Source organism: Choloepus didactylus, chromosome 10 (assembly GCF_015220235.1).
Source record: "Choloepus didactylus isolate mChoDid1 chromosome 10, mChoDid1.pri, whole genome shotgun sequence".
Lineage (NCBI taxonomy): Eukaryota > Metazoa > Chordata > Mammalia > Pilosa > Megalonychidae > Choloepus > Choloepus didactylus.
In genome coordinates, this window is record NC_051316.1 from 92,582,752 (window position 1) to 92,607,403 (window position 24,652).

Here is a 24,652-nt window from a genome sequence, read left to right on the forward strand (position 1 = left end):
GTGGTTCCGCTACCGGCAGTTCTGAGCCGACCGCATGCTCTGGTCAGCCACCAGGGCTCAGGCCTGCTCTTTGTCAGCCCTCCAGAGCCGTTCCTTCACCTCAGGTGGCAACGTATTGAACAGGTCCTCCTCCACCACCAGGCCACTGCGCTTAAGCAGCGGGCACTCGCCCAGCTCCACAGGTAGGCACTCCAGCCGGTTGCCCCGCAACTCAATCTGGGTCAGGTTGGTCAGCTCGCCCACCCGCGAGGGCAGCGACTGCAGCACGTTGTTACCTAGGTGCAGGGCCCGTAGCTTCCGGCACTGGAAGAGCTCTGGAGGGAGTGCCTCGATCTGGAGGGAAAGCAGCAGAGGGTGAAAGTGAGGTGGGTGCAGCTGAAATCTGGAGGCCTCTATGCCCAGGGCTACCCTTCCTTTCCTCCCCCAGAAGCCGGAACATTCTGTTGCCCATTCCAGCTGCCCAGGACCTCAGGCACCAGCACGGTCTGTGCCAAACTCTGGCTAACTTCCAGCTGTCCATTTGGTCTCACCTTGGCAGTCACTTCCTTCAGAAACCCTTCCCTGACTTTCTCCTGGGTAATCCCTGACACCCGTGCCCTCCACCACAGCACTATCCCTTCCTGGTAAAACTACCTGCTTACCTGTCTGTTATCCCCTGGACTGCAGGCTCTGAGAGGGCAGGACTGGGTCTGCTTGTTCCTTGCTGTCCTCCTGGCTTGGTAAGCAGCATATAATACTAGCCAGCTACTACCGACTCCACCTCCACCCCCGCTCCAACGTCCCAGGGCTCTCCATGAGCCAGGCTGTTGGTCATAGCTGACAAGGTTTAAGAACAATTTATGAAAGAAGAGCGGCATGTTGAGAAAACTCGATAACCTGAACTGTTTCTGAGAACTGGGGAGAGACCACCAATACAGGCAAGAATCTCAGCTGGGCCTCAGTTTCCTCATCTGTCAAGCCACAGGCTGATCATGAATGCAGGGGCCCGGTATTGGCCATTCAGGCCTCCCCCACTGCAGTTCAGATTTTGCAAATTGAGAATTACAGGCAACGCTCATATTCTGCTTACTACATGGCAAACTCCCACTCTAAGCACTGCTCACCTTGGGTATTTACTTTGAAAATATTCTTCCATTTTACAAATGGGGTATGAGGCCCTAACGAAGCTAACTTGCCCAGAGAGCCACAACTGGTAAGTGGTGGAGTCAGGATTCGAACCCAGGTAGTCTGGTTCAACAGTCCATCTCTGAACCACTCTGCTAACTGTTGATACCACCAGGAGAGCAAACAGTAGGGCCAACATGGGGACCTGCAGCTTCTCCTCGCACACAGGCAGAGCTCTATCAATGCCAGCTTCTTCCCCTGCTCTTCTGTGAGTAATCAGCTATCAATATGAGTCCTTAATGGCCCTATTTGTCCTAAAACTACCTCTTTCAGCTACGATGGGCAGGAGGGACCCTAAGAGCAAGCAGGAGTTAGGAGACTTGGGCCCAGACCCCATGTGAGGATGGTAGAGAGACTGAACAGTAACCACTCTGAGGCTGCTTTCTCACTGCTCTGATTTTCCTGTTGAGACTGAGGCCCAGAGAAGGGAAACACAACACTTGTCTAAGGTCCTACAGCCAGAAAGGGCCAAGACAGGACATAGGCTTTGCTTCCTCTGGCTCAGGGCATAGACTTTATTTTCATTCTGCCAAACATGGCACTCATTTGCAGGGAGTCCTTGCCCCACCCCGGGCCTCAGTTTCCCCACCTGTAAAATGAAAACACTGGACTAGAAATGCCTCTCTGCTTGGACATTCAGTGGCTAGGGAACTTTTGCAGACTTGGGCTTCAACCTCACAGGCTCTTGTTCTCTGGCCACTTTTGGAAGAGGACCCTGGTTCCTGGTGAGCAACCGGGCCTTCCCAGCAGGGAGGTAAGTATGGCCAGGGCCAGACACAGGCCATGCCCTCGGGGACACTGTGAATATTTTAAGGGAACCCTTGAAATGGGCTTCTCAAAGCTACCACCGTTGTATATAATGATTAGGGAAGGAGCAGTGGTGGCTAAGGTCTCCCATCCTCTCTGAAACCTCCGCTGGTGGTTTCAATATCAGCAGGGCCGAAGGTTGAGGCATGAAGGTAGGAGAACAGTTGGGAAGTAGGCTCCAGCAGGACTAAGGGGCCAGAGCCTACCCAGCAAGACCCCCCATTTGTACCCCCAGTGGCTTCCCCTAATGACACAGCCAAGGAAAGACTCCAGCCAATGAACTCCAGCTGGAGCTCGCGTGCAGTTGGTCTGGCTCCAGAGCCCCCTCCCCTGCTGGGGCACCCCTCCCCACAGCCAGTGAGCTCCCTCCAGGCCACACAGAGGAAAGACAAAGCACAACTAATAGCTCATCTCCCCACCATACCCACACTTGTCCTTTGGGTCTGTCCTTCCTTCCAGAAGGGTCACTAGATCACCCAAGGCTGCAAGAAATTTCCCAGCATCCTTGATCCCACCCTCTCCCACCACCTCAAGGACCTCACATTGCCAGTGGGGGAACACTTAAATGGCCTCAAGTCTACCTGGTCTTTGGAAAAAGAAACCCTCCAGGAGTTTTCTGTGGTTGCTCACTCCATGGCTCTTAATCTTCATGACAAAACATCCAGAAAGAGGTTGTCTCTCTCCTTGGCCCACCATTCTGCCACAATTCACCCTTGAAACTATCTGGCCAAGATCATCAACCATCAATCCTAGTCCACCAAACTTGTCTCCTCCATGCCCTGTGACCCCACAGGTTCCTGCCTGGCCTTCCTCTACTGTAGCCCGTCTCTAAGCCTCTAGTCAGACTCCCTTCCTTCTCCCGCCATCCTCTCCCCAGCGATCTCATCAAGAACCCCAGCCATAGGGTGATGACTTCTGGAACTTCCGACCTATTCAACCTGGTCCCTGGGATGTCCCAGGGCACCCCCTACCCGCAATACCCAACCCGAGACACATCCTCTCCCCTCCACAAACCTGGGCCTCCTCCTGCATCCATGATTCAACCCAGGCAGCCAAGTGAGAGACCTGCAAATCACCCCAGGCCCTTCTTCCCTCCTCCCCACATCTAATTCATCCCCACATCTGATGCCTCCAAAATCTTTCCCAACTCCATCCATGCCTCTCCATCCCTAGCAGCCTTTCTGTGGCAGGCCGCCAGCCCCTCTCACCACATTCTGCATGGTCTCCTCATCCTATGCCCTCAAACCCACCCTCCTCACTGCAGCAAGAGTGGTCTCTCTAAATTGCAAGTTTGCTCACCCCTTCATCCACTCAATCAACAAGAATTTGGCGCATATTTGCTACATATCAGGCACTGAATAAAACAGCCAAGATCCCTGTCCTTAGAACTTCTGGCCTGGCAAGGGGAAAGAGACTTTAAACAAATGAAGATACAATCAAAATTTAAGTGGAAAAGAACAGGATCCTACCCACCATTCCTCCACAGATGGCCCTACCCATGCCCTAGGGATAAAGTTCAAATTCCAGGACAGCTCAACTCACCCTCAGCAGGCCTTCCTCTCCAGCCTGCTACCCTCCCTTTCCCCCCAGTTTTTCCAGCTGGTTTTCAGCTCCTCTGCACCTGGCTAATTCCTTCTCATCCTTCTGGGGCCAGGTGAAAAGTCCCTTCCTCTAGGAGGCCTGCCCTGCCTTGGATTAAGTCTAGGTTGGGGCCACTCCTCCGTGCTCCCAGGCGCCTAGTGCCCAGTGTAGCTCTCCTCGCACCGCGTGCTGGCGGCTGGTTACTCATCTTTTTCCCAGCTCAGTGTGGGGAGAGAGTAGTGGGCCTTAATCGGCCCTGAGTCCCAAGCACCTGGCTCCCTACTTGAACTATAGAAGTGCCCAGAAAACATCTGCTGAATCAATGAGAAATGAATACCTTCCTTGCCAAACAATTCATCTGCATTAGTTTAAACCTGGGAAGACAATACCCGGAGGGCCTAAACCCGGCCCACACCCACCCGCCCTGCCTGCCCTTTTACGGGAGCCCTCCAGCCCTGAAAGCAAGGAAGGGGGAGAGGCTCAGGCCTCCAGCTTAAAAGGAGAAGCCTGGCTGGGATTGGCCCGCATGAACTTTTTTCCCTATAAAGACCTCCGGCATGCCGGAGGTGGGGACAGGACGTGATTAAGCAGTGTGCTAAACAGGGTGTTCTCCTTCCTCCAGGACAGTGTCCCTGTCGCCAGCTCCTTTCCTGAGGGGTGACCTCAGCCAAAAGACAGACGTGCTTGGTGCGAGGACTGGGGATGGGGGGCAGGATGGGGAGGCAGGCTGTAGGCTGGCTGCCACCCTCCTCTGAACAGAGCAGACAAAGGGTCTGGAATGAAAGAGAAAGTCTGCATCAACTCAAGGGGCAGTATGGCTCAGGGAAACGAGGTCCCAGCTCCAACATTGTGCTTGGGGTAAATGGCTTAGTCTTCCCTCTGTATGCTAAAGAAGGGGCTGAATTTTAGCCAGTGATTCCCAAACTTGGCTTCTCCTGGGGGAGTCCAGTTTTACTGATCAGGGGGCCTGCCCGCACCCCGGACCCTGACCTAAGGAGAAGATTCTCCCCTGGTAGTGCAATCTGAGCTTTAACCCTCACCTTTCTCCATACTCTCGCACATGTCTGTGAAAGTCATAATTTGGGGGATTTATCACAATCCCTGATCCATGGAGGAAATGGGTTAGTTTGCAATAAGAGACTTAGGGAAGGGAGAAGAAAGGACTAAATGGTCAGGAGCCTGGAATGCCCATGCCCCTGAGAAAAGCTGAAGTGGCAGGGGTGTTTTGCTAGAGAGCGGCCTCTGATGGGAGGACTCAACAAGATGATGGGAGTATTTGCCAGCATAGGGTTGACACACAGCAAGTGCTGCATAAATCATCAGGGGCTGCTTTAGCACCACAGTTTGTGATCGGGACACAGAGATGGCGGCTTCCAGCACCACCCCAGCTCACTGTGAGAATCTCCACCGTGAAAGTAAGGCCCTGGCAGACTTGCTTTTTCAAACATCAGCCTCTTGCAGGTCCCCAAGAAGGGATGGGCAGGGGGAGGTCACCTTCTCAGCCACTATGACTCTGTCTCCACTGCAAAAGCCCAGAACCACAAAATCACAGAAAAACCCTGCCCTCAACCTCACCCTGTCTTGCCTCTGGGAAGAGGTTCTTGGGCGAGGGGCTGCCCCAGCCCTGGCTTCCTTCTGGTGGATCCACCCTATGCTGGGGAGACACCAGGCAAGAGACTGCCACCAATTGTCTCAAGGGTGTGGTTCCCACACTGCCTGCCCCACAAGCATTTGTACAACTTCCTCTCCATAAAGGCAGGTGATGACAAGCCAGCCCCAATAAACTCAACTCTGCCTGCCCTAACCCAAAGAGGAGAGGGAAGTGAACGATTCTAGGAGTTGCAGAGACCCATGGTTTTGCTTCACCAAGCTCCGGCCACCTGCAGTCTCTGTCCGTGATGGATCCATATTGGCCCCTCAGCTCCAAATCCAGTATGGACAAGCTGAGGAAGATACTCCAGGCTCTGGGCCTAGTCCTGCCTCCCACAACCCAGGCCCAAGAGGGAACCACAGGCCTTGGACCTACTGATGCGCAGGAACATGGCTCAAAGTGCACCTTGTGACAGGCCCTACCTGACCGTGACCATCCCTCCTGGCAGGCCCATACTGGTCAGGAGAACCTCACAATGTTTTGTGGCCCACAGGCTCCCATCCCTAGAGATTCTGATTTGGCAGGGCTGGGCTAGGGTCAGACGTCTATATTTCAACAAGCTCCCTCCAGGTGATTCTCAGAACCACAGGTGAGGACTCCAAACCAGGGAACACTGGACTGTCCTGAGACCCTGGGCCTTCTGCACCCCCCATGGGTCACCGTCAGTCCGCTGCCAGCCCACATGTTGGGCCACGGCTGGGCCACTCACCCGATTGGCCGTGACAGCCAGATTCTGAAGGCTCTGCAGGAGGCCAATGTCAGCAGGGAGAAAGGTCAGGTTGTTGTGGCTGAGGTCCAGGTAGCGCAGCTTGCGGCAGTAGAAGAGCTGGGTGGGGATCTTCTCAATCTTGTTGCGATTCAGGTAGAGGCGCTCGAGGTTGGTGAGGTTGCCAATCTGGATGGGGATGTAGGCGATGTGGTTGTACCACAGCTTAAGGCAGGTAAGGCGGTGCAGGTGCTGGAAGCTGATGATCTCCTCGATGGTTTTAAGGTTGTTGTCCTTGAGGTCAATCTCTTGAAGGTTGTGGAGGCTGAAGATGGAATGGGGGATGCGCTCTAGGTCACAGCGAATCAGCTCCAGTTCCGTCAGGTTCACCATCTTCTTAAGGCTGTTGAGGACAATGAGCTTGGTGCCCTCGTTGTTGATGGACAACTTCTGCAGGTGCACGCCCACATCCGTGACCACCTGTGGCAGCTTGCTCAGGTTGCTCTTGAGCCGCAGCACCTTGAGGCGCTTGAGCTCCCGGAGTCCATCAATGACTATGTAGCGGTTGTTCTCTGCGCTCAGGTTGCCTGTCAAGTGCAGCTCCTCCAGGGTCTTCAGGCTGTAGATCCACAGCGGGATCTCCTTGATATCAGTGAACTTGATGTGTAGTGCCCGCAGGTTCTCGCGCAGGAAGGCCAGGGCGGGAGCCTCGATCTTGGCTGCTGTGTGATACAGCCATAGCTCCTTGAGGCCTGTGAGCTGGGCGATGCTAGGTGGGATGGTCACATCGGGGATCAGCTCCAGCTTCAATACCTCCAGCTCCACCAGGTCAAACACAGTGTCGGGGATGCCACTAAGCATGAACAGGTGGAGCTCCAGCTTGTCCTGTGCATTCTTGGTGAGCCGCTGCCGCAGTTTGTCCAACGTCCACTCATTGTTGAGGTTCAGCTGCCGCAGCTTGTTCTCACTCACCTCCGACAAGAAGACGGCGAAGCGCTTGGAGTAGAGCGGGTCATACTGGTCAATGAGGTGGAGCATGAAGGCAAAGTCGTTCTTGACGTCGGGGATGTCGCTATAGCTGCTCTCCTCACGGATTGACTCAAACGAGTATTTCTTGAGGGAGCGCCGCAGCATCCACCACAGTGTGTACATGCAGATGAAACCATAGAAGATGACCAGGCTGATGTAGAAGGATGCCAGGATCTTGAAGAGTGTGGCTAGAGGGTGCGCACAGCGGTAGGTGCGGTAGCCTGTCAGGCTTTCGATGTCCACGGTGCAGTCCACGTCAAACTTGATGTTATGCACATAATAGACAGTGTAGCAGATGATGAGGATGAACTTGATCACCTTGATAATGGTCTGCCGCATGTAGAGGCGGTACACGATGTCCCCCTCCTCCACGTGGGTCCGAAACTTCTTCACCTTCTCGAACAGTGCCTTGGCCTGCTCCCCCTCCTTCTTGTCCAGCACACCTGTCTCTGAGCGATCCACGATGCCCTGCTCAATACGTGACTTGGTCCGCTGCAGCATGGGCACAGTGGCCTCCACGTCCTCGCTGACTGTTGATGACTTCTTGTCCATGGAGCCGTTCATCTTGCTGAAGGCTGGCTTGGGGTCGCTCTCCTCCACTACCGTCTCTGATAGGGCCCGTGTGGTCCAAGGTGAGTCAAAACACTTGAGCAGGATAGACACAAAGTGCTCCAGCTTTGAGCTGGTGCGTGGGAATTTGAACCAGAAGTTGCTGCAGGCCAGGAAGATGAGTGTGTGCAGAAGCACCAGGTAGGGGAAGTACTTGGCGAACCAATGTAGGCGGTTTTCGTAGCACACAGCATCCACATAGTTGTACTGGTGCCGGTCCAGATCATACTTGATGCCCGTGGGACCTGTGTCAGGGGCTGGCAGGAGCGTGGCATTGGGGTAGGTGGGCTCCGGGCTGGGGGCCGCCCAGCCCCGGAACGAGTCGTTGCAGGAGTCCTTGGTGACCCACTTACATGGCAGGCAGATCATCTTGTCCTGGGTGACCTGCAGCGTCCCACCAAAGACTGCGATCATCAGCATTACGATGGAGATGTAGTCAGTGAACACATCCCACCACGGCTTTAGGATCCGGTACGCCGGCTGTGTGTCAGCAAAATAGCGGAGCTCCGTCACTGGAATCATGGTTCAACCTGAAAGGGACCCACAGGACGGGGTTACCAATGGGTGGCCAGGCTTCCCCAGGAATGAGTGGTCAGGGGCAAGAGACAATGGACCCATTGTCCAAAATTCCACTGCAAGTCTAGCTGTGAGCTTGTGACCCCACGGGGCAGTCCCGGGGTCAGCTTTTCCCCAGAAAACATTGCTGGGGAAGGCAGGCAGTCTCCCCACTGAACAGAAAGGAAGACTGCACCGAGATTCAGATCACGCTGACAGAGCAGTAATGCAGCCTCCCAACACCCCCCCTACATCCCCTCACCCCCACGTCCCAGCAAGACAATTTGGGAATCCCTGCCTCGAGATTCCATCCTATTTGATGATCAGATTAACCTCCTGAGGGGCTTGTTTAAAACTCCAAGTTCCCGAGGGACCAGTATACAGCCATCAAGCTGCACAAGCGACCCAAAGGGCTTTCTGTAAAGTGTGAGAAAAGCAATATGCGGGAGAGCAGGCTTAATTATTAACTCATTTTTGTAAAATACTGAAGTTTTAAAAATTCTACATGTGTGCATACAGTTGTGTCCACAGAGGATTCTAAGAGCACTGGAATGATGGGCTCCTGGGAGTAGGAGCCAAACTGAAAGGGGGCAAGAAAACAAGAGTACTCTCCACTCCAAACCTGGATGGAATGATCACATTTATGCATTTATGTAAAATTACCTCTGTCTATATGGATGAAGAAATTAAAAACAACAGCAGCAGCGGATTCTCCCTGATGGGGGGTCTAATTCAGGAGGTTGCAGTTGGAGCCTGGGAATCTGATTTTTAATACCTGACTCTGGTGATTCTAATGATTGGTCAAATTTGGGAAACTAGATAAGAAGCCACATTTAGGAAATCCAGCCTGTGGCATACAGGAGGTGTGTGACAAAATAAATGTGAGGGAAGGACCTTGTCCACCTCCAGGAGGCCTTTCTGAAGGCCATGCATGATCACCTTGGGAAGGTAAGTTGCTCTTATAATGTCCTGTAAGACTGTAGAAAGCTTGGAAAATTTTTTGAAAAGCATAAGGACAAACAAACAAAAAACCCTGTGAAAACACCATCCAGGGATACCCACTGTTAACTTGCAGTGAGTAATAACCTTCCAGTCCTTTTCTGTTTATTTTTTTTCAAGTAAAAATTTTTTTTTTACTGTACACACTATTTTGTAACTTGGAGTCTAGATTTTTAAACCAAGTTTTAAATAACTGTGTTTCCTCAAATGGGGTCTCTTGTCTTGGCAGAGGGACTAAAGGACCTGTATTATGGGACTGGGCCACCTTATCCTGATCGCTGATGATATCAATAACCACGAAGGTACCAAACTCTTCATGAAACGAGACCTCCCTTCAAACGCAACATGCTTTTTGTCCTAGCTTTTCTGGGACACACAGGGAGTGCAGCAGGAAAGCAAACTGTCTGAGCTCCCTAATGAATGAGGTGGCAACAGGCACTTAACACATTTGCAGAGAGCCAGGACATGTTCCGGCGCTGGGGTAAGCGGAGCCTCTTCACCACCTGAGAGGCAGGGCCTACAGGGGAACCAAGGCTCAGGGAGGTGAAGTCACCTGCCCAGTGTCATCCTGCTGGTGACTGGCAGAGCTACGTCCTCACAGCTGTGTGGCGCTTGGCCTCCACTCATCCAAAAGCAGGCGGTGACAAGAGAAATGGAGCCCAGGAGTCCAGCTCCCCACTGCCTCCCCCCAACCAAGGTTCCCAGAGCCCAGGTCAGCACAGGGCCAGCAGACACCTCCACCGCCCTGGGCCAGCAGCTCCAGCCCAGGGGCAGCCCTCCCAGCCAGGCCAGGGCGGGCGCCCACCCCCCAGGAAGGCCCTGGGCCCTCTAATAACCAGCTGGCTCCTCATACCACCCACACTCCCCGGAAAGTGGCACTCTTGGGGAAGGCCTGCTGAATCACACAGCCCGCCTCCAGCTGAGACGCCCTTCCCACATCCAGGGTGGGGGCCTGAGGACTGGAAGGAAGGAGGGGCCATGACAAAAGGGCCCCAGGGCATGCAGTGGCCTGCCTCAGAGGAGTCCTATGTGAGACTGCCACCGGCTGGATGCAAGACCTTTGGGGTGGGGACAGTTTATGACCGGGCAGGATGTGGTTACAACTTTACTCAGAGGGGTGCGGGGGTGTCGGTTTAAAGAAGTCTGCTCACAGTGAGGAGTTACCTCTGTGTCCCTGCTATCCGAGGGCTTTATATATATTGCCCTCCTGACTCTCTCTGAGATAGGAAGTGTTCACAGCTAGGTTTTGCAGATGAGAGAACTTGAGGCTCAGAGAAGTAAAGCCCAAGGTATGAAACAGTCTGTTCCATTCAGGTATGTCTGACTCCCCTCCCCACTCCACACCTAAGCACAACCTGATCTCTGTTCAGCCTTGGCTAGGTCCAGTGGGGGCATTAAGGATGAGCAAGCAGTGACCCTGGCTCAGGGTACTCTTGGTCCAGTTTAAGTGTGTAGCAAGGCCTGGGAAAGACAGGGTACCCAAATAACTGGACCCCATGTCAGGACAGGGGCAGCCGTGGCTACAGCATGGTGGGGTTAGACAGAAGAGAGAGATGCAAACTCTCTGCTGGGAAGTGCTCCATGGAGGAGACGGTCCCTTTCACTGTGGCAGGGTTGAGGCCAGAATTCTCACATGAGCCCAGAAGTGCCCATGGATTTCATGCCCACTTTACAGATGGGAAAAATTGAGGCTCAGAGAGAGGTCATGTGCCCAACTTCCCATAGCCTGTATGTGACAGGGGCAGCCTTAAACCCCCAATCTGCTGTGGAACAGACTAGCAGCACCTTTAGGCAAACGGGGTGAGCATTCAGATAGTGCAGACCATGCCACCCCCCAGCCATCCCGGGGGCACACCTAGGCCAGGAAACCACAGGAAGGGAAGGGGGGCAGATTCAAGGGAGTGGGGCCCTTTTCTCCAAGTTATGGAAATACCCTTTCCAGGAAGTTTCCTGCTAGGCAGTGCATTTGTCCCCTCTCTGCACTTAATCTTCCGTAGCAGGCACTGCCTCTTAGAAGTGTGATACAGCTTCCTAACCAGGGCCTCAGTTTCCTCATCTAGAAGGGAGCAGAGAATCAGTCATACATATGTCCACATTTTATAAAGGGTGGGCCAAAGTACCAAGGACTGGGTGGCTCCAGGCCTCTGCCCATCCTGGATTCCTCCTTTCACAAGAATCTGCAGCCTTCTCCTAGGTGAGACGTGGGGCTGTGGTTGCAAAGCCGCCACTACCACCACAGATCCTGAATGGTCCTGCCTACAGCCCAGCAGAGAGGGAGAGGCACTGTCCAAGAGCCAGGACACCCTTCCTCTCTCAGCACCTTGGTTTCCCCCTCCATAAAATAGGGATGGTAACAGATGCCCCACCCTAGTTCTCAGCTCTACCGAGAAGACCATAAAAAATGGGGTCTCCCAAACTGTGTGTGGGACCTTGGGCAGGTGGAGAGCAAGCCCCGCCCACAGGTGAGGACACGAGCTTGGAAGGAAAGAGACAGACTCGGCTGTGCCCCTGACCAGCAGAGCGACACTGGAAGGTGACTTCTCCTCTGAGTCTTAGTTCCCCCATCTGTGGAATGGGGCTAAAGATAGGCACTGCATCAGGGGCTGCTGAAAGGATGGGACCTGAAATACACAACACAAACCGCCAGCCAGGCTCCGGTGGGAGCCAGTGGGCAGAGGAAAAGTAAACAGATGCTGTCCTAGCCCTCCCTGAACTTTCCAATAGACACTGGTGGAATGAGTGAAAAGTACGCGCAATCAGAGCACTAAGGAACTCCAACGGAAGAAGGAAAACCTGGAGGGCTCACAGACACCTGGGGAACAGACAGAGTTAGGTGGGGCCTGCCACCAGAATACAAAGCCTTTTCAAAGGAATGAAGTAAAACTCCGTATGTTTTGCCATTTTGGGAAAAAAGTGACATCCAGAATAAAAAATAAGTACAGTCCTATTTTGATAAATCCTTAATCAACATTCTCTGCACTGTGGGAGGCTCTCTCTCAGAAGGAAGTAGGAGTTAGAAATCTAAAAAGGAAACCTTTACTTTCTAAGTCTTACATTTCTGTGATGATTGAATTTTTTACCAGCATGCATTACCTTTGTGACTTAAAAATAGTGAAGAAATTTATAATAAATATCACCTCCAAAAAAAAAAAGTGGCTTTCAGACGTGAGGAAAAGGTATTCTTTGTAGCTTTGAGAGTACTTTCAGGAGGGCAACAGGGAACTGCATCAGCTCAGGTCTCTGCCCCAAGAGATGGAGAATTTGGAGAGGATCCTGAATAGAAGACAGAGAGTAAAGAGTTTGTGACCAGGATGGCTGAGAAAAGACTAAAAACGTATGTGCCCTTCTTCCTCTGGACTTCAGCTATTTCTCCTTCCAGACAAAAATGCATCAGTTTCATCTGAAGACTGGGCCCTCCTTGAGGTCAGGGATTAATTTCCACTGGTGAGGTGGGGACCCCTCGGCCACACGCCGGTAAAACTCAGGAGGCAGCAGACAAGAGACCACAGAGGAGTGGGGGTGAAGGGGCCAGGAGCTCTGCAGGACAGGGACCATCTCAGAGTCATCCCAGGTCCCTCGTGTAGAATCAGGAACACAGAAGGTGGAGTAAGAGCTTGCTGAATGGAGCCAGGCTCAGGAAAGAGAGGTGGGAGGAGGAGGGCAATTGTCTGGGAAAGACTCTAGGACAAAGATTCAGTTACAGGAATATTCATCACAGGATCATTCATACCCTAGGAAAACTGGAAACAACCCAGACACCCATTAGTGGTTAGTTAAATACTTACTAAATGATCACATGTTGAAATACTAGGCAATAATGAAAACATGTTAGAGCAAAACACTTGGCGTGAAAAAATGTTCAAAGTATGTTAAATGCAAAAAGTAGTTAACACTGTGTTAGGGTAACCCTACAAATAATATATATACACACACATATTGGAAAGTCTTGGTAGTGAGATTAGACTGCTTTTTATAATCCTTTTTTTCCTCGAACTTATCTCTATTTTTTTATTATAAGCATGTATTACTCAAGTAATTCAGAAAAAATATTTTTTAAGTCACTATTTCAAAAGATCCAGAATAAGATAATTTTGAAAAACTAATGTAGGAAGAGACACCTACCAGACATTGAGGCTTAGTATAAAGCCATAGGAATTCAGGCAATGTGATATTGACATAAGGATGGATGGGTAAAGCCCAGAGACAAACCCTCACATTTCTGGAAACTTACTACATGACAACATTGGTTTTGCAGGTGAGGGGGAAAGAACAGGTTTCCATACATGGTGCTGGCTATTGACTATGCACATGAAAAAAAGCACAAAGACAAATTCCTTATGAATTAAAGATCTAAGGCAAAACTTGAACATATTTAAAGAAATCTCTCCAAGAGACTATCTTAATGTCTTTAAGATAGGGAAATATTTCTTACCTCCAAAAGTACAAACCTGTACAGGAAAAGACTGATATATCGATCAGAATAAACTTAAAACATATGCCCATCAAAGGACAAGGTAGACAAGTGAAAAGAAGCCAGAGAGTGGGAAGAGATGTTTGCGATGCGTACAACCACCAAAGAATTAGTATCCAGAATAAATAAAGAACTCCTACAAATATAAGGGAAAATAATTCAAGAGAAAAATGGTATGAATAGGCAATCCACAGGAAAAAAATGCAAATGGGAATTAACGTATAAAGTAATTCTTAATCTGATTACTAATTACTAATGCATAATCAGGGAATGCAAATTTAAAAAATCAGATGCCGTTTCACTACCTCTGATGGACAAACACGTTGAATTCCCGGGTGAGCAGTTAGGATGCACACACCGTATGACCCTGCAGCTCCTTTCATGGGTATCCACCTTAGAGTCTCTTCACATATCAGAGAAGCCACAGACAAGAATGGTCACTGAAGAGTTATTTGTAGTAGCAAAAAAACTGGAAACAACCTAAATATTCAGCAGTAGGACAAAGGATAAATAAATTGTTCTATTCATACAATGGAATGCTTTAAAGCAATTAAAATTAATACACTACAGCTACATGTATTAACATGTCTACACCTCAAAAAACAATGTTGAAACAAAAGTCAAGCTGTAGAATGATACACACATTGCATAAGGTTTTCTATCAGGCATATATTCACACATAGCAAAGGCATAAAAACATGCATGGAAACACTAAAATGAAGATCGTAATTTCCTCTAGGGAGGGAAGGAAATGGGATTGGGGAGAATACTTCAACTGTATATGAAACATTTTATTTATATATATGTATTTGTATGTATATCTGAAGCAATTATTGCAAAACATTAAGATCTTATAAAGTAGTCTTGAACACAAAGATATGTGTTCTAGCCTTTATACTTTTCTGTTTGCTTAAACTATTTAATCATAAAAAATTTACACCCTTCCTCCCCTGCCCCTCCCCACCCCCAAGAAAAAACATTGTCCATTTCTCCTTCCAGGCTGGTTCCCTCCCTCCATCCTCACACAGGCAGAAGGCTCAGTGGGCAGTGGCAGCCACTTTCCTGGTTCCCAGTGCAACAGACCCAGCTCCTTTTTCCAACCTGCCTGCTGCCCTCTGAGGATACTGCAGACGGTGAGTACCATGTCTGCTGTCCTGCCCTGCTCACGGGGAGCCGAAGAAATGGACAAGACGCAGGCCAGATCTTTCTGACAAGGTAGCATGGGCAGTGGGGAAAAGCATGGTGGTCCCTGGGGGGTCAAATGAGCAGCCTAGATAGCCCGTCCTCCCCCCAGTGGCAGGTGGATCAGGGGGAGCGCCAACAGCAAGAGCTTCAGAGGTGGGGTGAATTGGTTCAATGGGTTCAAATCCAGCTCTAGGATAAAATAATTCCATGACAAAAAAAAAAAAAAAAAAAAAATTCATGACCTCAAGCAAATTATTTAGCCAAACCTCTGTTTTTACAACTTTAAAACAGGAATAATGCCAACTACCTCAAAGGTTGTATAAGGTGGCCCAAAAGACATCCAAGAAATATTCAGTAAAAATAGATGCTGAGCAATAGAGCAGTACATGAAAGGTATGATCCCATTTTTATTTTAAAAAGTCGTTATCAGTAACAAACTTATTACTGTACAAATAGACAAATCTGGAAGGCTGCATATAGAATCATGTGTGGTTAGGTTTTAGGGTGGTTAAGATTGTAGAGGGTTGTCTATGTTGTGCAATCTTCTCATTTTTTTGTGTGTGGTTTCTAAGGATTGTAAAATAGCTTACAAGAAGTATCTGCCAACTCCTATGCTAGCCTGCCCCTCTTTGCCCACCCAAACAACACACACACTCCAATGGGGCCTTAATCTTCATGGACAGTCCACTTGATGGAAACAATGCCACGTGGTGGGTAACAGCTCAGGCTGGAGTCAGGAAACCCAAATGCCAGCTCCACCACTTCCTTGCTGTGGGCCTTGGGAGAATGTCTTTTCCTCTCTGAGCCTCAATTCCCTCAACTGTAAAATGGGAAAATTGTGGTACCTAGATCAAAAGGTTATTCAGAGGATTAAAAATTAGATAACGTCCTATGTGTCAGCTACGCCTGGCACAGGCTAAGTGTTACTGTCACCACAGCCCCACCTGCTGCCACAGAACACCCTCCTAGAATTCTTTGGGGAGCAGGGCTCAGAAGCAAGCATAAACATCTGCCAGCACAGACCAGACCACACAGAAGCACCCAGTACCTCTTGGGACTCACAGTCTTCAAACTTCCAGAGACCCTCCCAGGTTCAGATCCCAAGAAATGCCAGAGGCCAGAGAGTTAGTGGTCTACTCTCAGAACCACCCTTCAGTGTCAATCCCAGTCCACATTATTGATTTCCTCTTGATGTCTCTTACAGAAATGGAAGAGAGTCAAAGAAATGACATCCCGCTCCCTAAGCCCAAGAGGGAGACCACCCAAGTGTGCCCAGACCCAAGTCAGCCTGCAGAGATAAGGCATGGCTCCCACACCTGAGCAGGGGCAGGCAGGCACAGGCACTGGGGAACAGGGCACAGAGGGCCTTTTGTTAAAGCACAGAAGTGACGGGGAGAACTTCCTGGCAGGAGGAGGGGTGGGAGCTAGTGCCCCTCCTCCTTGTCCCACAGATAGGAAGGCTGTCTCTCCAACAATCTCCCAGGGAAGGGGAAAGGCCCTCCCCCAAGTGGCCCGAGGAAGACACTGGGTCACTGGCCCAGTCCTGGGAGGGCCCTGAGCCTGTGAATCTGCTTCTTGGTCAGCACCCCTGGGCCGTGTGCTTCCTCTGGTCCCAGAGCCTGGAAGGGGAGGAAAGGTCTCACCCACCAGCTGGCATGCACAGCCCCCACTCCCACCCAGTAGTGGAGCACTGCCCTCTAGGCCCCCACACCCATGACCAACTAGGGTGAGTCAAAGACTGTGGGCCAGGGGCGCTGCCTGGCTTGGCACTCTCCCTGTGTTCTAGGGCACACCCTCACTTCCCAGGGGAAGGAAGAGAGGAAGCAGTCTGGGGCAAGCGGAGGGGAGTGAAGCTTTAGCTCCAAACTGCTCTCAGGTTTGGCAGGGCCTCTTAAACAGGTTTGCCTCCATGCAGACTCACAAGGGCACGGCCTAGGGATCTTCCCCTCAGCTTCCCCAGCCAGGCACACAGAGGCAGCAGGCCAGGCTGGAGGCTCAGGCTCAGAGCCTCCGTCACCCCATCAGACTGCCACGAGAGCCACCAGTTACTGAACAGCTATGAACCAGCACTGTGCTCAGCACTTCCTATGCCTCAGCTCCCAATCGCCATGCAAATCAGAAGACAGGCACCCTCAAATTCAGCCCTCCCCCTTTGTTGGTGTGCGTCCCTGGGCTCTGGTTTCCTCACCTGTAAAATGGAATGATGGGTCTATTCCTTGTAGGGTTGTGGTGAGAACTTAATGAGGTAATCCAGTAAAAAGTTTTTGGAACAGTACCTGCTATATAATAAGACTCAGTAATCTGAGCTGCTATTATAATTATGGTAGGTTTTATCAGTCCCTTTATGGGTATGAAGTCTGAGGCCCAAAGAAGTTAAGTGATTTGCCCAAGACCACACAGCTAGAAGATGGTGGGGAAAATCCACCCCAGGCCCACCTGACTCCAAAACCTGTCTTTCCCTTGTACCAACTGCCTCAAAGACAAGCAGGTCTCCTGGGCTTACCTGGGAACCTCCTGGAGATGCTTCCTGGGACAAGACTCTCTTTTCCTGGGGGGTGTATGGAAACAAGGTCTCCACAGGAAACTGTGCAAAAACCATGGCAGGCCAGATTTTGATGCCTCTGATCTCTCAGGTACAGCTTTATGGAAACTTTGCAAGGGAGCCCAGCTCTGGGTTTGGGCCCTGAAGGCAGTTTCGAGTCAGGGACAGTGGGAGGATGCGGGTGGGGGAGTTGCCTTGAAAATGGGACTTAACCTGCTATGAATCTCAACACTGCCTTCCTAGGAAGGTTACAAAATGTGAGCAGGACTGCCCAGAGATGGCTGCAGATGCATCTCCTGCTGAGATCATAGGGGACTGAGGACTGGCCAGGCCCAGCCAGGCAAGGGGAAGGACTGAGGGCTTGTTGTGGGTGAGCCACCTGCTGGAGGGGGTGCTGCACCCACGGACTCTGACACGGGGAGCCAGCTGGAAGATACAAAGCACACCCTCGGAGCCAGGACTCCTATGCCATCACCACCCCCACCCCTGCTGCCAGTCAGCACATTCATCATGTGGACTTTGCCAGAGGGTGCAGGTTTGGCAGCTGTGACTCCAAGAGTGCCCAGGTGGCATGTGAAAGCTATGGAATTTTACAGCCACTTTTACTCTGGTGAACGTGGCTCTAGACATGAGGCTATATTGCAGCAGTTTGTTTAATTCTGAAGTTTTAAGCCCTCAAGAACTTGATAACAGAGACCAGAAAGCAATAGCAGAAACAAGTTGGGAAATACATCCGAGAAGAGTAGAGAGCATTGGTGGCTGGGGGTAAAAGTCCTCCTCAAAATCCCAGTTTTGACACCCCAACCCACATCCTTGAAGAGGAAAGGTTAAGTGGCCCCCCTCACACCCACCCACACATACTGGGAAGTCACTAAAGACAAACCTGCCATCCCCAGTCCTGCAGCCTGGCTTCTAGACCAGTTCTGGAGGCTGACAGACTTCTTCGCTAGAAGTGGGGACCAGGACTCAAGAGAACCGCCTCTGGTCAGTGTTTCTCAGCATGGTCTGCAGACCATCAGCCTCAGGGCTGCCTGGGGAGTGTCTTCAAAGTACAGATTCCTGGGCCCAGCACCCAAGAGGCTGACACAGCAGATCTGTGGTGGTGAAGCCAGGGATACAGCATTTTATACAAGCTCCCCAGGTGATTATGGCATACCTTCAGGCCTGAGAATCTTGAGAAAAAGAAACAGGCAATAGAAGGTGGGGTAGAAAAAGCAAGGCTGCCATGCCAAACAGACCTGGGTTTAAGTCCTGACTTTAACACCTACGAATTGTACAATTTTGGGCAAGAGACTTCATCCCTCTGAGTCCTGGTCTCCTCATCTGTAAAACGGCAAAAGTAGCTCCTGCACAAGCCTGTGGTGAGGCAAAGATGTGTAAATGCATGCAGTGACCCGGTGCCCTCGGAATGTAGCTGCTCCCAAGGATGATTATGGGATGGGAAGGAGAGGGAAGTTGGAGAAGCAGAGTATCACCTACAGACAGGCCAATCCTGGGGTTCTCTGCCAGGAAATATCCCACAAGAGAAGGAAAAGACACTCCAGGAAAAGTATGGGAGGAAGAGACATAGGAGAAGGAAAGGGCCAGGAGTGTGAGCTGAGGAAACCACCAGGTGAAAGAAGACGTCAGGAATGTGGCAAAGGTCTCATTCCCAGCCTTGACCCTGCCAAACAACACTCTCCTGGCTCTGCAAAACAAGGCTTCCCAGCCCAGAAATCACTCCTTCCCAAAACCCATCCTGAGATCACCTATGCCCCAAAAGAGCAACTTCGGACCCAGGTCACAGGTCAGTCCCTTCCCCTTCTCCCTGCCTGTCCATTCTCAACACAGACTTGCCTGAAAGGAACATTCCAGGGGGCCTGAGACCAAGGTAAACCAAATCAGGGATGTCCGATCCCTGAAGAGTCAGGAGGGGAGACTCAGGCAAACCCAACACCTTGTGTGTTTCCTCCCCCCACCTCCCAGTCTGGGCCCCACTTCAGGCACACAGCAGATGCCAAAACCTGGAGGCCAGAACCTCTCAGGCCAGCCCATGCTGTTCCCTCCAAGCTGCCCCTGGCATAGAGGAGGAATTCTGATCTCAGATATGGAGGACCTACTGCTTCCTGCTCATTGAAGCCCAGAAAGAGAGACCTCAGCTCAGGCCTCCCACTCCAGGGGACAGAGTTCCTGAAAACCAACAGGAAACTCCTACAGGGCAGGGCTGGGTTTGCTGACCTTGTCCCAATAAACAGGAGTTGTCAAAATCACAAATCACACAGCAGGCATTTACCACCTCCCTCTGCTGCTGTAAATGTCCAGACAAACGGCTCAAAAATCCCAGGATGCTGGGGGAGAAGAGCAATGAGGGTGGGAGGAAGCAAGAGAGAGGAGAGGAGAGGAGAGGGTCATGATATTCCTATATCTCAACAGGACTCACACGCAGATCTACCTCCTGCCTGGAAAAGACGTCCAGGAGACAGTGGTAAATGAACCAAAATCAAGCTGCCAATCTGTAGCTCTCACATGACCCAGTTTTTGGAAAAATAAGCAAATGGTAATAATAGATGTGGAAGAATGTACCCCTTCCCAGTCATGGTGATCGTCTCTGGAGATGGGGGTTCATGGGAGACTTTTACTTTCTACAGTGTATTTAAAAATCCAAACTTATAAAAATATATAAACATATGAGCATAAAAACATATAAACAAGAAACTCGGTTGGTAATTACAAAATATATATATATAAGGTTATTATTTCTTTTACAATCCAAGCTGGGGAGGCTCAGCCCTTCCTTCACAAAAAGCTGAGGTAGGAGGAGGATGCAGGGAGGACTTGGGGCAGAAAACAAAGGACCCCAGCCCAGGATTCCAGGGATTTGGGTTCAGACCCATGGCTCTGCCTTCCTTCCTGATGAATTTGGGAAAGTTGCATTCTCACTCTGAGCCTCAGTTTCCACATCTGTAAATGGGGGATAATGGCTGCTGCCCAAGCTTCTTCAAATGATCAGAAGAGAGCCCTGATGCGGATGTGTTTTACAAATTATAATGGAGTGTGTACACATAACAGCTACAATTGGGGAACACTTTCTGGGGCACACACTCTGCTAAGTGCCTTACCCATGTCAACTTGTTTAATCCTCAAAATATTCCAAAGGAAGGTGGGAACTAGTATTATCCCCTTTTTATAGATGAGAAAACTGAGGCTCAGAGAAGTACAATGACTTGCCCACAGTTACTCAGTGAGCACATAAGAACTGGGACTCAAATCCAGGTCTAACTACAGAGTCTGGATGCTAACCAGTATACTTCCCTGCCTTCAGGAACTGTTTTCCAAAGTGCAGGCCAAAGAACCTCATTCCCCAAAGATGTCTATGTGATCAAATAAGTGTGGGGAAACTCAACCTGCTAGCTCCCTCTTGGAGACTGACCACACATACCTCAACACATTCAAGGCTCTGAGAAGTCCCACAGCAAAGAAAACAATTAGTCTCTGTTTCCCAGGGTTATCTGACCACCGTGACCTAAGAAACTGGTGTTCTGTGGAACACACCTTAGGAAACATGGTCACAAAGCAGCATTATTAGCAACCCAGCTAACCCTGATAAGATCTGGGTGAGGGAGAAAAAAACAGAGGTTTGCAATGAAACTTAACATTGGCATTCAGAGTACAGCAACAAGATATTACTCAGCTGGCCACTGAGTTGGGAGAAGGAGGAAGAATTCTGTTTTCTGCCACCTCTGCCCTGGATCCCCTGGGGACTACAGTGAGAAGAGCAAAGGACTGCACAGACAGACACACTGCCCTTTGCTCCCCAGGCTGGGGAAGACACCTGACTGGAGGCCATGCTGGCCTGGTGGGAGAAGGGCTCGGTCCTTACCCTGCGGATGACTCTGCTATCTGCGTGATGGGTGTCGATGCTGCGGTTGGCCCACGTCTGTCCAGGCAGGGTCCTGGTATTCCCTTTGCTCCATGGAAGATGCTTCCCTAGGAGGAAGCGAAAGCCACTGTCAGCAGTGTGATTATCACCGAGTTACCTGCTGTGCTGCCAAAATTTTCTGAGTTCTTATTTGATGCCAGGCCCTGTGCTGGGCTCTGGGGTAAGAATAAAGAACCAGACAGGGTGCCTGCCTCACAGAACTCAGTCTACTGAGGAGATGCCAAGTCAACAATGGCAGTCTTGAGTGCCCAGGGTTCTGCTGGGGGGAATCCAGGAACTATAGGAATATGGAAGCAGCACCAGACCTGGACTAGTAAGGTCAGGGAAGGCTTCCTGGAGGAGGTGTTGCTTCCTGAGGAAGAGTAGGAGCTGGAGTTGAGGGCATTCCAGGTAGAAGAAACAGAACATCATATCTAGGGAATGCTGAGTAGTTCAGCCTGGCTAGATCTAGGGCCAGAGGTAGGAAGTAGCTGGGTCCAGGCAAAGACGAAGCTTCAGTCCAGACATACAATCTCAAGTCAAACACAACATCTATCCATCACCTCTTAGTCAGCAAGCATTTAATGAGCATCTACTACATGCCAGGCACTCTGCTCAGAACTAGGGATACAATAGTGAACAGAGAAATTGGCAGGGTGGGGAGAGAAGAGTGATTAGACAATAATGGGGGTAGGGTAGGGAGCTGTGGGAGCAGGGAAGGAGCATCTAAACCAGCTGGGAATGGAGCACAGCCATCAGGGAAGGCCTAAGCAGGAGTTAGCCGGCAAAGAGAAGAGGGAGTTCCAGACAAAGGGACCTAGAAGTTAGGAGGAATGGAGCTAGGAAGGATTGTGGAATCTTTCAACCATGTATGCCATCAAGTATTTATTATAACTACTCAGTCCTAGGCACTGTGCTGGGAGGACAAAACAGAAGACAGGGTCCACCCTTCTAGGGGGGATAGGTCAATAACCCAGCTAACCTACATGAGATGATGGCAACTAGGTTGTAAAAGCATAAAAGCTTTCCAAGCCAACCTCTGCATCTGCCCTACCCTCCTCATTGAGGATGAGGATACCAGATCTCAGGCCTTCAAACTCTCTGTCACTGATTCTTCTAGTCCTTCCTCTTCCAAGAAGTCCATCCTGACCACCTCTCACATATTCATTGGAGCTCAACCCTCCTTCCTCTGGGCTGCCTCTGTAATATTTCTATTATTATATTGGCCACACTATACTGGAATTTATATGTCTTCCTGTCTGTCTCTCCTTCCAGAATGCTGCTCTGAGAAACCAGGGACTATAATTTATTCACCTCCATGTCTTCAGAGCACCATTCCTGGCCCAGGACAGGCACTTACTAAAGAAAAGATGGTTGAATGGATGAATGGATAAATGAATGAATCAATCAATCAATCAAGGGATGAAGAGATGGAGTGCTGGGCTTGAGGGCCCCACATGCATCCCACCTAACTCCCCATGGGGTCTTAGCCCATCAGCCTTTGCCTCAGTGTCCCCATGTAAAAACCTGAAATTACCTCCACTTTCACAAGAGTAAGTCAGGAACCAGGCTGATTCTTTCCCTCAGACTCCTGCAGGTAAGGTCCAGGTCAGGCCAGGCAGCAATCCAAGGTCCTGCCAGCACCTTAAGTTCTGACCCATTGGGGGAATCCTCAGGCACCCCACTGTCCAGCAAGGACACTCAAAGTTTGCAGAGGAAAACTGCTTCTTAGTGTGTCCAAGGGATGGAGAACAAATGCTTCTGGCTGAGGTCTGGGAGAAGGTATAAATATTTCTTGGGCCCTTACAGGGCCCCAAAGTTCCTGGAAGGCAGAGGGGTATTAGGCCCCACCCCAAAGAACCTCTAAGACTGGGAAAGAGTAGAGACGAGTCATCCATGCCCAAGCATCTCCCCAACAGCCCATCCTCCAGCACAAGTCATCTGTCCTTGCCTCCCCACAGAGCAGGAGGAAGACTTGACCTTCACGGAGGAATTGCCAGTGTGACTGAACCACCAGCTCTGCTCAGCCCCTCTGAACAAACTCCCGGGTTTCCCATCCCCTCCGCAGGAAGGCCTCCTTCTCATTTCTACAATCTGTTTGCCTGCCAGTTTGTCTGCTCAAGAGAGCAGTATACAGTTTGGCAGGGGTTAAGGGTTTCCCACTGGAAAAAGCGGGAGAAGCCCTTGGGAGGCTTTCACTCTTCCAATCCCCTCTTCCCCCAATTTAGGCCCAAATTCCTTCTTCCTCAGCAGGTTCTCTCCCTCCACATCTCATCCTCAAAAGGCTGCCTGAGATAGAGCAGATAAAGAACAGTCGATGGAACTGTGGCCCACCAAGGAGCCACCCCACCCTTCTAGCCAAGTCCCCAACAGGACAAGGCTGCCAGACAACCCCCAACCCATCTCTATCCCTTCCCAAAAAAGGCAGCAATTGCATCAGCTGAGAACCAGCCTGATCCTGGTTCACTCCAGCTCAGACCAAGGGGAAGAAGCAGTCAACAAAATAAGCAGAATCGTCATAAACTCCAAGGACCCCAAATTATGTTCCATCCGCCTGGGAGCCAACTTTGCTGAATCTCCACCAACTCACATATAGCAGGGTCAAGCCAAGCCCTCTTCAGATCTACCTATCGGATCCATTTAGAAGCTCAGAACACTGGGAGGGACGGGACCTCGGACCCCCAGCCTGTCTTCCCAGGAACTCCAGCCCAGGCAGGCTCCAAGAGCAGAGCCAGGGATCCTAGCCGCAAGTCGGACACTGCCCCAGCCTAGTAAAGGGAGGAGTCGTCCAAGGGAAGGGGAGGGGGCCGGGAGCCCAGGAGAAGAAAGCAGGAGGAATCTTTAATGTCAAAAAAGAACTGGCAAGGAGAGAACCCAGAAGTGGAACCTCAAGGGGAGGGGAGAGGGAAGGGGAATGCTGTATGGAGGGGTGAGGATCTGGGGAACCCAGGTGGTGACTAGGGGGCATGAAGGAGCGGAGGCGGAAACTCCGGTATGTGGAGGGCAAGGAGGCAATGGGGTGCCGAGGAGGGGGCTCGCGCGCCCGGGCATCGGGGAGAGGACGGAGGGCCCAGAGACCCGGCAGATGGAAGAACCCGGAGGTAAGCCGGTGTGAGAGGCCGCGGGAGGCCTCCAGAAGGATCCGGCCCAGGAGAGCAGAGCCGGCGCTGCCCAGGGCGCCTGGGGGCCAGGCAGCTGGCCGGAGGCATGTAAAAATGGGTTTCGAGAAATGACACCCTACGCCCCTTTTCCCACCCCTCCCACTCACCTGAGCTTGCCGCTCCCGGGCACCCAGCAGGTAGCCCCAGCCCCCGGCAGCTCCGTCCCACCGCCCACCGCGGCACTCCTCCGGCGCCTCCTTTTGTTTGTCCCTCACTGCACCACTCGGCCGCCTCCGCCCCGGAAATGACGTCACCGACGGGCGGGAAGGCATCGCCATCTTTGTGAGAGGAATG

The 24,652-nt window shown here is 51.0% G+C and overlaps 1 protein-coding gene across 3 annotated transcripts; it reads right to left on the reverse strand.

Moving 5' to 3' along the window:
• Positions 1 to 32: 32 nt before the first annotated feature.
• Positions 33 to 24,573, reverse strand: LRRC8A (leucine rich repeat containing 8 VRAC subunit A). Of its 3 annotated transcripts, none has more exons than XM_037797067.1 (4): positions 24,466 to 24,573; positions 21,159 to 21,265; positions 5,913 to 8,077; positions 33 to 333 (listed from the first exon to the last, which is right to left on the reverse strand). In XM_037797067.1, the coding sequence occupies exons 3-4, from the start codon at positions 8,067 to 8,069 to the stop codon at positions 58 to 60; spliced, it is 2,433 nt and encodes an 810-aa protein (XP_037652995.1). In that variant the 5' UTR covers positions 8,070 to 8,077; positions 21,159 to 21,265; positions 24,466 to 24,573; the 3' UTR covers positions 33 to 57. The 3 variants fall into 3 exon arrangements, with proteins under 3 accessions (XP_037652995.1, XP_037652997.1, XP_037652996.1); XM_037797069.1 differs by having other exon boundaries at positions 21,159 to 21,260; positions 24,466 to 24,522; XM_037797068.1 differs by lacking the exon at positions 24,466 to 24,573 and adding an exon at positions 22,735 to 24,432.
• Positions 24,574 to 24,652: the final 79 nt, after the last annotated feature.

Bases quoted from the DNA above. Each gene is read 5' to 3' on its own strand.
- LRRC8A (XM_037797067.1), bottom strand. From the start codon at position 8,069: ATGATTCCAGTGACGGAGCTCCGCTATTTTGCTGACACACAGCCGGCG. The intron at 334-5,912 runs GTGAGTGGCCCA...CTTTCCCTCCAG, and splicing joins TGGCTGTCACGGCCAATCGG to ATCGAGGCACTCCCTCCAGA.